The 14,583-nt window shown below is 32.3% G+C and overlaps 1 protein-coding gene across 1 annotated transcript in view; it reads left to right on the top strand.

Annotated features, from left to right (window-relative positions):
- LOC129230741 (integrator complex subunit 9-like) overlaps positions 1-14,583 on the top strand; it is a 133,720-nt gene that overhangs the window by 115,081 nt on the left and 4,056 nt on the right. Inside the window, 5 exon segments of the mRNA XM_054865167.1 lie at positions 2,530-2,685; positions 6,302-6,388; positions 9,666-9,764; positions 11,293-11,418; positions 12,440-12,496. Coding sequence (XP_054721142.1) covers positions 2,530-2,685; positions 6,302-6,388; positions 9,666-9,764; positions 11,293-11,418; positions 12,440-12,496 — 525 coding nt within the window.

Genomic DNA, 14,583 nt, shown 5'->3' with positions numbered 1-14,583 from the left:
CTCCAGTGTATCATGTGTTGTTTGTTTTTTAAGTACGTTCTTTTCCTTATTTTGGTTTAAAACACCACGTTTGTCCTGTGGTTGACTAAAATTATTTCTACTTTGGTGAGCGTAATTAGGGTTTTGCCGAAAATTGTTTTGCATTTGGTTTCGCGATACCCAGTTTTGATAAAGTTGGGTAGGTCCCCTATAAGCACTTGGTTGCCGTGTCTTGGTCTTAAATTCATTTTTTGACATTTCATGTGGTACCCTCGTTAATTATCTTAGTGACCACTTAAAGCCATTCTGTGGGAGTTTGCGGGTCTTTAATTAGCAGAAAAGGTTTAATTTGTTGCGGCAACCCATCTGAGAGCCCTTCTAGAATATGTTTGTTACTGAGATTTATTTTCCTCCCCAGTTCTACTTTTTCAGTGAAATAAGAGAATAATTCTTTGGCGTTTCCCGAGAATCTTAAGTTCTGGAAATCGGTGAAACTACTCATCGGGGTGAAATAATGTTCCTCAAAAATGTCTATTATCTCGCGAAAAGAAGTGCAACACAAACATTGATTAACATAGATTTTTAAGGCGGATCCGCGAATAAATTTCTGAAAATTTTTTAATTTCCAGCTTTCGTTTAATTTATTTAGGTTCGTTTCTTGGTTAAAATGAGCTAACCAAGCTGAGAAATTTATTCCCAACTCTGGCTCAAACAATAAGATTTCTGGATTACTACCCGTATTTGTTTGTTTTGCTTCATTTTCAGAAGCAGAAATCCCGGCTAAATTTAGTTCTTGCATTCTCTCAGTAACAGTTTGGCATTCCGCATCTGTGTTATTTACGTTTAATTCAGGCGATACCTCAGCTTGAGTTTCCGCATCTTTTCGATTTGATTCTTTGTTTTCCATTTTTGAATTATTTTTATTAGAAGGGACTATTTCTGGGTCATTTTCTATTTCAAGGTTTTGACTAGTTTTGCCACTACGCAATATCATTATCTCTAATTTCACCAAACTTTAAAGCATTTCTTCTACTTTTCACATTCATATTCAAATTATTTAGTAAAATTTTAACAAATGCTACAAATTAAAGACATATAAAAATAGTACCACAAAAGAGACTATCTTACTTTAAATCAGAACAGAAAACACATTTACATTACATGAAACATTTTTGGCAACCAAACAAAATACTACCATAACGGCATGAGCCTTTTAAAGAGCTTGGCCGATAAATATTATACATATTAACCATAATTAATGCAAAGAGATCATGAAAACCTTTCCCTAGAAAACACAGTATGAACGAAAATACTTATTTCAAGAAAGTAAAAGTATCATATTCCGAAATCTAAAAACAAATGTAACTCAATCACCAGCCTGATCTCAAGATTTCAATTGAACGAAAGGGAAAAAAACACACAAGAGATCCTTGCAAATCGAACTTTCAACGAGCGAGGCCCCTTTCATCTGATCATCACAGTAAACCATATGGTGGCACAATTTATCACCAGCAAGTGGATCCTAATGATGTTTTCGCACACTGGATGGGTCACACACACACATTCAGCCAATGCGCTGAGCACCAACACTCGGAAAAATCTTCGCTGGAGTTCCACTGAAATGATCTCTGGTCTCCATCTGACACTTAAAACTTTTTTTTTCTTTCTTAGGATATTCTGAAGTGGTTTCACTGTTGTTAGCGGTTAACTCCAAACGATACTGTTTCGATGTCTTGAAGCAAAAAATCCTCTTGCGGATGAAGCATGGTATTATCTTACGCAAATCACTCAATGCTGTAAAAATTTTAAAATGCTACAGCTCTGCCCTCATTTATCATCCTACCGGCTTGTAAGAACCGCCGCTCGGTTCTTATTACGAATCTTGTTGCAGTGTTGTGCCGTGATAATCCACCACGTAGGAAGAGGACAAAGCTACATTCACAAATCACATCTTTATTTTTACATGGAATATAGCAGCAGGAACTTCTCTTAACTAACTCCCTGTTTAGTTGTGCCACGATTTTTATATAGGGAATATCATTAAGAGATTACAGATAATTATCCCTCGATCATGTGATCTCACGTGATCTGTATAGGAGGAGCAGATTGCAATAACGAAATATTATTGGGCTTTGCACCGCAGACAGAGGCTGGCTTAAGTCTGGAGGGAAAAAAGTGTCTGGTAGGTACTTTAAGGGAAAACGCATCTGAGCCTGGAACATAGCCATATATGGTATGAGAAGCATTTAAGTGAACAGAACTTAATATGGAAAAGGCCTAGGAAAGGATTTTTCATATTATATATATATATATATATTACGCATAAGATGTCAAAGATGTGTAGAATATTTTATGAAACTCTCTCGTAAGAACATTGTCTTTAATATTAATATCCCGAAATAAATATCAAATGTGACAAAAGATCTGTTTCAGGGTATGATTTCTGAACTGCAATCATAACAATATTTTACAATATATTTTATTAATAATATGCTATGTGCATATTATAAAGTTTATGTTTTTACAATATTTTCTTTCTTTTGGTTTTAGGTTGTCTATTACCCAATTGATACCAGCTTAAGTTTTAACCAAGCTAACAAGTTGATACGGGAATTAAGACCTTCCCATTTGTTGTTACCAGAACAGTATACAGTTCCTTCCCCTTTGAACAGACATCGCCCTGATCAGAGTCTTACAATTGAAGCAGTAAGTGCTACTTTCTCCCTTAACAAAAATATTAAATTTCTTTGTTATGCTGTGCCAAGAAAAAAAACACCTCTAAAATACTTCTGACACCATTCTTGCTTATTCTTATGTAAAATGACCCTCTGAGTCCATACATGACATTTTTTCCCCTCGTCACTCACTACGTTTTTCAGGGGTGCCCACAAGAGGGGGAGGGGGGGAATTATGGGGCAAGTTGGTGCCATCAAGTTTTTTTGGGGGGGGGATTTTTTTAATTTAAATTTATTTGTCGATTTATTTTTAGTATAAACTAGTTATTTTATTTTACAGTCGGATCCCGCTACAACGCGATCCGACTCACACGAAATGCTATAACGCGAGTTTTTCATGAGTAATGAATTTTTTAATGTGGACACAAATTACTCGCCTGCAACATGAAATTTTTCAGAAAAGAGCTGCGGAGAGTTAGAATAGCCTTCGTTGACACTAAATATTGGTTTTGTGAATGGACTTTCATCCCTTTAGCATCACTAAAAGCAGAAGTTCACTGCTTTTGGAAGTTCACCTCTCACTGTATTAGTCTAAACAACGCTTTGCTTTAGTTTATACAAATAACCGCTCCGATTCTAAACTTTTTTTTTTAATTTTACATATTAACATTGATAAAATAGAATGGCTCCCAAACGCCATTTTTCATTTAAAGTTGGCGAAAATGGAAAGAAACAAAGAAAGTTTTTGACCATTAAAGAAAGGTCAAGATTCTCGATATGATTGAACAATTAAAAGGTATTTCAAAGGTAGCACGACAGTTAGGTATGAATGAATCTTCGATACGTATAATTAAAATTCAAGAAAAAGGAAACCTGTATACGTTCAGAATTTAATTTCAATACTGAAGCTCGTAGAGTAGTGTCTAAGAAAATACAAACATCATGAAAATGGAAGCTGCTCTTTCATTGTGGCTTAAAAAGGCCAGAAAGAAGGGTGTTCCCACGTTGCATAAGCCATTATCTTCATCATTTTAAAAATTATAATTAAATGTGTGCAATCTACTGTTTAGTGGTATTATAATGCAGTAATGTGCTTAACGTAAGTATCGTACTGTTTTAATTCATGTATCTTATTGATTTTGTGCTTCAAAACAGTAATTTTTGGAAACGCTTTTTTAATATGCAGTAAAAAGTCAGTTCTTCATATAGAAAACGGTAATATATAGTTAAGAAATGAGATAAATAAATACCTTTGTGCTGAACAGTAAAGTAAGAAAAACAACATTAAAAAAAGCACAAATTTGCCAATTATAGCAGATTAATTGGCTTGATAATTTACCCGTTGTTAATAAGAATGTTGTTGTTAATCTTTCTAGGGTTCCATTAAGCAATTCTCAAATTGAGGCTCTAAAATGTAATGATAATTTTGCTGTGAGTGTTAAACCTTCTTTTTCAAAGCTTATTGCTCCTGCTGAGAAAGCTTTTAAATTTATTGCCTGAATTTCCTCTCAAAAAGATTTGATTCGGCATCTTATAGCTTCTAATATTGACTTTAACTCGAAAATTTCTAAACCTGTATTTTCTAATACTGTTAGCCTTTCTGTTAAGGACTTCGTTTCGAATTCTGATCTGGTTGTTACCAAAGCTGACAAGGGCAGCGAAATTGTTGTTCTTGACAAATCATCTTATGTTGATAAAACTAATGATTTGATTTCTTCTGGGCCATATGTCAAAATTTCCCATACAAATCCAGTTTACGTCGGATCTTGACCAAATTCGGTAGGGAAGTACTTGGGCACCCAAGAAGGAACGTAAGGGGGGTTTTCAAACCCCAAAAAAGAACCGAACTGTTTGAATTTTAATTTTAGGACCCGAAAATGGCATTAAATGGCTCTTTCTACCGGAAATAATTATCCGATCAGTTTGATGTTGTCCCCACGGCCGGATTTAGGGGAGGGCAATCGGGGCTACTGCCCCGGGGCCTCCACAACAAAGGGGCCCCCACAATAAAATTTTTACAAAATATCCTAATTTTCACGGATCGAAAATATCGGATACATATATATATATATATCAAAATATTCGGATATATATCAAAGTATCAGATGTTTTCGAAAATATGATCTTCTCGAACCCTGATTAAGGGCCTCCACACTTCCAAATCCAGCCCTGGTTGGCCCCATTCGAAAGTGTGCGAAAACACCGATTGAGTTTATTCAATTCCTTCGAATCCAAAAAAAGAAAAAAAAGGGTGTAAAATCACCGGGGAAAAAAGTTAAAAAACACTGCTAAGCCTAATGGAACAGAAATTTATTGTTTGCGCGATCTCATCTTAAATTAGCGTGAAAGCAATTGAGAAGGTTGCCACTATTTTATTCTGAGTTGTGACTAAATGAAATTTTGTTTTCGTTTTGAGGCAAAAATTTCTCTTTTTTATTATTATTTAGCGATTTATCTTTTCCTTTTTTTTTAAAGGATTTTAGAAGTATTTATGGAGGGTTGCATTTAATTTTATTGGGAAATTTTGATTTGCCATTTTTTTTTCTTTATTTTCGAGGTAGACCGTGCAAAGCTGGGCAATGTAGCTAGTAAACAATAAAAATAAAATCAGCATTTTTAAAGCACAATTTTTAATTATAATGTATGCTCATCCTTCAGGGCAACAAAAAACGTCTTTTTCAACTTTGAAAAAGTTCTGAGTTTAGACATTAAGCATCTGTTGGCAAAAAGCTTACTTGCTGATTTTTATTTATTTATTTATATTTATTTATTCAATTTTATTTGTGTTTATTTCTTTGCATTGAAAAGGGCCTAGCTTGTAATCATGATACATGTGCATACTTTATTTTGCAAATTTTGTGCTTTAATGTTAATTTTTTCATTTTTGTTTTCTATGTAAAGGAAATTACTTTACTTCCTTAATGCAAATGATGTTCAGTATAGCTTTTAACAATAATGTAAACAGTGACATGAAGAAAAAAATGTTTACCAAAACTTGTAGATTTTTTTTTTTTTTTTTTTATCATTATTTATTTATTTTATTATTTTTGATCAGATTATTATTTATTCCAATTAAGATAGGTTTGAATTGTAATTTAATGAAATAAATAAATACTCGTGGCAATTTTGTATTTTTACGTAGTTAAATTGTGTAGAGTTTAATGTGTTTTTCCTTTTTCATTATTGTGGGTTTTGAAAGTTTTTAGTGATGGCAAGTAATTTTTATTTATCCGAGTTGTAGAAATCAGGGAATGAAGTTCTAAATTTTAGTTTCAGAAAGTTTTCATTAGATAGAAGAAGATTCTATTGAAAATGCCTTCTCAACAAATTTAAACACTATTTTTTCTCCCAGCATCTGGATGATGCATTATATAGAAATAGATTCTTTAAGAGAGTTGAAATATGATTTTTATGAACATATTGCAAGACAAATTTATTTGTGCTGGTAACTTTATTGCATATTATGTATGAAATAATATTTACTTATTTATTGAACTTAATAAAGTCATAAAAGTTTTCTTGCCTTTTTACTATTGGCTATGCTTTTATGAAAACCTCTCTCTTGTATATACATATTTGAAGGTATTTTATCATGCTTAACTCCAACTTCTTTGTTTTGCTTTATTTGTGCTGATTTTTTTTTCCAGGAATGTAACATAATTCCTTTCAAAAGAGGCGACATAGTAAAAGTTCCTATCAAACGCAAATGGGAGCATTTGAATATGTCAGCGGAGGTATGTTTCAGAGAAAAATTATTTTCTTCATTTGTTGATTTATTTAAAACGTGTATATATATTGTATTTTACTGTGCATATGCAAATTTATATATTTATACTTTTCCTGTGGCAACGCCTCTGGGATTGCAGTTTTATACTGCGACTCTGGGACGAACAGCAGAAACAGTAAGACTGCGGCGGCATGATGTACACAATATAATTGTTCTTTAATAAAACCAAGCAAAACTACAATTGTGTCAGCCTCAGCTATTTCTCTAAATAAGTTTTACAGTCCACTACCAGCGATCAACATATATTTTTTAAAAAAGTAATTTCTTATTACGACTGTGTATGCTTCAGTATATATACTATATGCGTGCTTGTGTAACCATGACGTACAAAAATATTTTGTTTGATCTTTTAAATGTATTATGTTAGCAATCCCCCTATTTAGCCTACTTTCCCGGTAAAAGTTAGAGAAAGAAGGAAAAAGCATGAAAGAAGTTGTAATGCATCTTGAAAATATCGCAAAAAACAAAAAATTAAAAATATAAAAAAATAAATAAGTATCGAGAAATTGAAAAGTAGGGTGTGGCGCCACCAGCGCCCGCTAGGAGGCACACTCCTTTCCTCAAGACCGAACTGGATCCAGGGGCAGTAGGTACCGGAACGCGGACGAGCAACTACCACCAACGTCAGCTCCTCGCCATTTCTCGTAACCAACTACAACTTGTAAATAAATTGTAAATATCTATGTAAATAGTCAGTTAATAAATAGTGTAACCCGTACCTACAGTATTAAGATGGGGAAAAATGTCTGTTGGTTTGTCAGACTGTCCTCCCCCCTAATAACTTTTGAGTGAATATTCCGATTCGAAAAAAATTTTTTTTGTTCGAAAGAACTCATCGTGGACACTTCATTCCTATGCTTCACTTATTGATTTAAACTATTTTTCATTCAATTTTGAACAGTTCAAAAAAACTTAACATTAGCGCTTACAGGGAAATTCAAGGCAATTTCGAACTTAGAGGCAAATTTGCTTCAAACAAACTTTGTAGGAAAAAGCTTTTGATGAAAAACATGTATAGAAAATATCTTTTTGATTTGAAAAATAATCCTTTCAATTTTGAACAGTTTAAATCCCTTAACATTAGCGCCTACGGGAAAACTGAAAGTCAATGTAGATACCGCACTTGAAGGCGGATTTACTTCAAGCAAATTTTGTTGAAAATAGCTCTTGACGACAAACTCCCGACTCAGAATGCTGTGCCCGACAGTTAGTCGGACTCTGACTCCCCGACTTGGACTCTGACTTTAGCTTTAACAAAAATTTATACACGGAGGACAAATGACTTACTCCAAATCTTGGATATTTGACTCCGACTCCACAGCCATGGTTTTAACTGTGAAATAATTATTTTTAATATGAATTTTTATTTTCACTCTAAAGTTTTAATTTAGGTATTCAGTTTTTGGTGGAGAAATGCGGAGTCCTTTATGTTTCTACTTAAAGATGTGCACAGTTTTTTTTTTTTTTTCAGTTTTTTTTTTTTTTTTTTTTGGACAATGAAAAAAGTTATTTTTTGGCAACATGGAAAAAAACGATTTTTTTTATATGATGTATTAATTTTAATGAGCTTATTAATTTTATTTATTTATTTTTTCTTTTTGAAAGTGGCTAAAGATTTTTTTTTAATGGAATAAAATTTATATGCTACTTTGTTCAAAAGGTGCTGCTACTTTATTTGTTAGTTTAAATCATTTTTTATGCTTCTAATTCTTTAGATGAGTAAAGAATATTTTATTTTTATAAATCGGCTTAAAATATTTTTAAAATTATGTTATAATTAATTTGCAATTTTAGCTAATTTTTTTGAAAATTTTGAACTGATACTAGAAAGTAGATATTGGTATAGGGAAAAGTAGGCTTGTTTAGTTCTAGACAGAACTTCTTGTTCAAAAGAAAAGATAAGGGGGTTTATCTAACAATTTTTAAAAAATGTTGTTAGACAAAGAAAATTTTATATGATCCCCAATTGCAATTGACCAGTTTGATTTTTCGATAAATAAGTTTTTTTTTTCAACTGTAGTATGTACCAGAAGCTTAATAATTTGGATGTAGGATAAAAAAATAAGTATAAAAGTAAGTCCTCATTAATACAAGAAATTTTGAGGATTGGCTTTTAAATTTCTCATGGGGGGGGGGGAGAATTACTGTGTATAGTTCTTTTTAACCGCTAATAATTATTCAATAAATTTTACTGCAATCAATGAAAGTAATAATTATTATGCATTGGAAGGACTTACACCATTTCTGTTAGAAGCAAAATCTTAGAAGTTTCCTTTGTAAAATTTACCCAAATGCTTTTAAAAATTCTGCTACTATCTGCTACATTCTTGTTTTATTTATTTATTCTTTTTTTTTAATGTGACAACATAGCTTTCTGATTTCAAACTTTCCCACTTTGGTAATCCACTTGGACTTATGTACTTGTTGCATAAATGGGTTAAAAACTTTTGATATACAGTTATTTCATTGTGATTATTAGTTTTGTTAAATTTTTTAGTATTGTTTTCCTACACAAGTTTAAAAATTTAAACCCATCTTCAGTATTCAGTAAGTTACTGCCCTATAACCAGAGCTAAGGCAAAAATACATGAAATTCACCACCAGCTCAGTCAATTCCAGCCGAGGACTGCAGTTTCGTGCTTATTAGCCCTCATCAGCCCGGCATAGGAAAGTGACTGATTTCATGCATTTCTGTCTTAGCCCTGGCTATAGGGCGGTAACTTACTGAATATACCTGCCTTACCTTCAATCTTAGAGTTGAACCGAACCATTGCTTCGGTCACTCGTCTGGTCTGCGCTAATTCTGTATTAGCTACTAGTTTGTTTGGCACTCTTGGCTTCCTTAAGAGGATTTCCACCTCCAGCTCAGTCACTTTCCTATGCCGGGCTGATGAGTGCTAATACGCACGAAATTGCAGTCCTCGGCTGGAATTGACTGAGCTGGCGGTGTATTCCATCTTCAGTAGTTTTTTATTACAGACATTTTAGATGTATCGCATAATGGTAAAAGATAAGTGACACCCTTTTTCTCTCCAGTAAAATGTGAATGAGCCATGTTGATACAAAATTACAATTAAGTGTTCTGTTTGTCATTTTAGAGTTCTGCATGTACATTGTTTCATAGTTAGAACTTATTTCATGTCTTGAATTTTCCAAATATTGTACTTGCAGTTAGTAAATCTATTTCATTACTCATGTAATATTTATTGCTATTTTACTTACAGCTGGCCGATAAATTAATGCCAGTTGAATGCAAGCCTAATGTTTTTATTGCTACAATAACTGGATCTGTGAATGTGAAGGATAACAAGTTTGATCTGAAGGTTTGTGAACCAATGTTAGGATTTTGGTGGTTGTTTCTAATTTTTACACTCAATACTTGTAAAAACTTCCAGAACTTATCTCTACTGCTGAAAAGATAGCTGTAAAATTGAGCTGTATTCTTTTATGGTCAGAGTTTAAGCGGATTCATATGGTAAAATGTTGATAAAAAATCCTAAATCATAACAATAACAATCTGATAATTAATAAGAAAAATTATCACTTCAATTTTTTCAAAGTACCAAGTTTTTATGGTGAAACTTTTGTGTTTTCAATATTAACCTAAAACTATTAAAACTCACATATTTTCACACTTAAAAAAAGATTGTTGTTCATTTTGAAAAATATTACCTTTGTAAAAGTGAAATTTTATGAAGAGCAACTTTGTGCTGATCTATTACTTTTGAAGAATTCAAATTTACCGTGAAAATGAGGATGTTTGATATTAAATAAATAAATAAATAAAATGCTGTGTATATGATGTGAAATAATAGGGAGGATGTAAAATACTGTACTCCAAGTGTGTACTGTGCTCTAAGGATGTGAAATATGGTTTAATTATGCTTCTTTTCATAATTTGCAGTTGCATTGATTTTCCTATAAATGAACCTTCAAAAAGAATTACAATCTCAGTTTATTTTATACAAATATAAAAAAGAAATAAGATTTTTAAACTTCAAAACCGGTAGTTAATTTCCTTCATACCAGCAGTAAAACTCCTTCCGTGCTTATTTTTTCACTGCGAATGAATATTTTACCAATTGATCTGTTCCTAACGATTAGAGTTTTGGAATGCAATCATAGTTTTAAATAACATATCTCAGTAGTCAAGTGATTGAAGTCCTGAATATCCATATAGTTTGGTTTTGGATCTGAGTACACTGAATATTTCATTGATGATTCAGTATTTTGAAGTAGTTAAACATATTTTCATTTAAAAGAAGTGCGAATACATAAGTTATACACTAAAATGTTTGCTTTTTAAAAGTTTTTCTGTTAAGTACTATTTAACAACAACAAAGGAAATATTTACAAGTACAGTGAAACCTCTCTAATGCGGACACTAACAGAAGAAATATTTTTGTCCGCAATAGAGGAGTATCCGCCGGACAGGTGTTTAATAATGTTATCTGCCTTGGAGTGGAGAAGTAAAAATTTTCCGCATAAGAGGGGTGTCCGTTAGGAGGGGTTTTGCTGTATCATAATTAGCTATTTTACTATAAAATTGTAAGTAAATCTTAAAAGTGAATTTTAAACAGTTAAAAATATCAAAGCAAAAGGGAAGTTTAAAATAGCCTTTCTGTATCAAATATGTTTAATCATTTATGTTCTACCCAATTCAATATCAATATAATTTCTATTTTAATCTGAAAAATACTGATAGTTTTATAAAATCATGTTCTAATACTGTGGTATGTTTAGGTTTACAAATTCTAAAATATAGGCCTTGGTGCAACATTTTATTCATTTATGTTTGTTTGGTCATGTGTGAATTTTAAGATGCTTATTAGATTTCTTTTATCCATCCAGGTACTTAAGGAAGACCCAGAGGCAGTTGGGTTAAAAAAGAAACTAGCTCTGTCAGATCATTGTTTGCCTTCATCCTATGCTTGTGATTCTTTGGACATCACCCAGTTTTTGCAGAAATTGAATAAAGTAGGTAGTTGAATGGACAAGTAGACAGTGGCACACACAAAGGGGAAGTCTAGGCGGTCCGGACCCCTCCCATTGCCTTTTAGTTTTTTGATTAAAGATAATCTTATGTATGTAGTGGGTAACATAATTCCAAGAAAAGTAAACAATACTTTCAAATTTCAGATTTAATAAATGAATAAAATACATTTATTTTCTTCTCCTGCAAAATTAAATTGTATACAATGAAGATTTTGCTTTGCTGTTTTAATTTTTAATTATGAGAAAAGTAATACTTACACTCTTGTCCTTTCTGGCATTTAATTAAGTATTTACTCATGTTATGTAATAAAATAATTTATTTTTTACTGTTTTTTTGCTCCCAACAATCGATAAATTCAAAAGAATATGTTTAGTGGCGGGTTGGAATATGATATTCGAGAATGGTGAACCTTCGATCCTTTTGAAAAATTCTTGTGTGTGCCACTGATTTAATGCAATACTGTGTAGTGTAAAAAGAAATTCAGGAGTCAGTTAATATTTTAAGTGTTTGAAACTAATAAGAGTTCTCTGATGCCTACCATAAAGATGCAAACCTATTTTGTTCATCAAACAAATATTAATACAAAAAGTCAACCAGTAACAAGATCTTGGTTCAACTAGACCATATGCCTGTATGATGTGTATATCTCCTGTATACCAGAGGTGGCATATAGGAGTTTATCAGAGTGCTACATTTAAAGGAAATGTGTATCTTGGGCATAAACAAGAAACTCAACAAGCAGGGTCCTAATTCATTAATTATTACTTCTCTTTCTCTCTCATTTTAATTGGTACTATCAACGCTGATAATTAAGTCCAGTCTTATTAAAATTTTGAGGCCTTTTTAACTATTTATTGTCTTACAGTACCCCATATGAATGGATTAAGATTATATAAACATACTTCACTTTTTAGAAGTTATTTTTTTAATGCAGATTACATTCATTCATCTATATCAAACAAGTTAAAATGAATATTTTTGTGAATGTTCATTCTCTTACAGGAAGGCATTACCGATGCTAAAGTTGAAGAAAGGCCATCTGGATTCATCATCGATCTGGTAATTTATTCTAGAACTACCATTAATGTTTAGTCATAGACTAATAATAAGAGTAAACCGAGCTTTCTCATTCTTGCTGATGAAGAAAATTGGTTCATAGATGTATCATGTGACTAGTGGGAGGGCTTGGCGAAGACTTTGGCAGCATGGTTGCTAGATGGCAGCATTATCTATAGTTTGGCACTCGACATGTATTTTAAGACAATGTGTTTTCATTAAAAAAAACTTCCAGGTGCAGAGATTGAACTGTTTTTCTTTTAGTTATGCATTATTTTGACATTAGTAATAGTTTTTGATCAGTTTTCGGTAACTTTTATTTCATTTGGAGCTGTCAGCGTTGGCGTGAACGAAATGGCGTAAACGTTTTGCGTTAACGCAAAAATGTACTAATCGGTATCTTAAATTGAAACTGTAGGTAAAAATCTTACCGTTTGCTGATTCTTCTTGGTCGCTTGCATCTTTAATTGCTTAGAGAGTTATTGAAATTGACTAAAGAAAATGCACAATACTATCTAAACGAAAAACTCACTATATTAACAAAATATTTACAACTTAGAATAACAAATTTACAAATCGGACTCCATAAAAGATCATTCTTCCGTGTTCCATCAATTCTATTTATTTTATTTCGCGCTGGCGTTGATCGTCTGCTACGATTAACGCCCGCTGTTGCTAGGATATACACCAGTCACATGGTTTGGTTTATGAGCAGCAAAAGGGTTGCCATAGCCTGGTCTACTCTTATTATTAGTCTATGTGTTTAGTTATAAATTTCAGTTTTTTGTGAGAACCAAACTTTCCCCCTTTAGATTAGAAATGCTTTTTATGTAAAATTCACGTTTAACTTTTCCTACACCAGATAAGATGTTGCAGAATGCACCATATTACCAGATGCTTAAAGTAAAAAAGTTTTTAAAATGTCACTTTTAAAACCAACCTTTATCTTTTAGATAAATATGAAATGTGATGTTGCATCATGCAGTACTAGAGTGCAAATCAATTTATTGCGAAACAAAACCATTTTCTTTCATATAAGAACTAACTATATTCTGATATTTGTGGCAGCATATACATCTATGGAATTTCAGCTTAAATACTGGCTTAACTAACAGCATAAAAACTGGCTATGGTACATAGGTACCTGGTACTATAAGAGGTTTTTTGCTGTAATATTTTCAAACTTTACATAACAAAATGCACTGTAGAATAAACTTTAAATATAGCTTTTTAAAAGATTTTCAAATTATAAGTTTCACTAATTTTGTATAATATAGATACATCCAGGTGAAGCTACTAAAAGCGTGTTTAAAAGTGAAAAATAGTCTTTGGATGATAGTAGTTGACCAATCACTCAATTTTAATTTAATACAAAAAAGCGTGGGGGGCTTCTTATCAGTTGTCTTGAATTTCTTCCATTTGTTGTGCAAGCAAAAATGTAAATAGACAGCACCCCACGGTTTTTTGTATTACATTAAAATTGAGGGATTGGTCAACTACTATCATCCAAAGATATTTTTCACTTTTTAGTTCATTTTGCTATGAAAGCGTGTTTTTTTAGTTTTTTAAATAAAAAATATATATATATAAAGGGAAGGGGGGAATTTTTACATTTCCGTACTCCTCCCAAAAACTTTTTATATCTGCTGCTGTAATGGTGTATGTAAAAAATATTACTTAGATAAAAAAAAAGGATTGCTCATTATTGCAAACGAATTACCCTGATATGCGAGCAAACAGATCAAGCTAGGTTACACTCAAAATGCCTAGGGAGGGAAAATTTTATGAACAAAACTATTCTGGTCACTTGTTTCCACGCATAAGTAGTGTAGATGTAAAAATCAGTAAGTGGAGTAGATCTAAAAATCAGTCAGTAGACTAGACCTGAAGCAGTAAGTAGTGTAGATCTAAAAATCAGGTTTGAACTAGTCGGGTTTCAGTGACCTTAGAAGGTTTCATGTCTGAGGAAGGGAGGGGAAGACATAAACAGGGATACATAGAAATAGATTTTTTTGCTTGTCAAGTTGAGCATTTGTCGACATTCAGCAGGGGAAAAAATATTTTTTGAAAGTTTTAAATTCTATCTGCAC

Source organism: Uloborus diversus, chromosome 9 (genome assembly GCF_026930045.1).
Source record: "Uloborus diversus isolate 005 chromosome 9, Udiv.v.3.1, whole genome shotgun sequence".
Classification (NCBI taxonomy): Eukaryota; Metazoa; Arthropoda; class Arachnida; order Araneae; family Uloboridae; genus Uloborus; species Uloborus diversus.
This window is presented reverse-complemented; position numbering and strand designations above follow the sequence as displayed.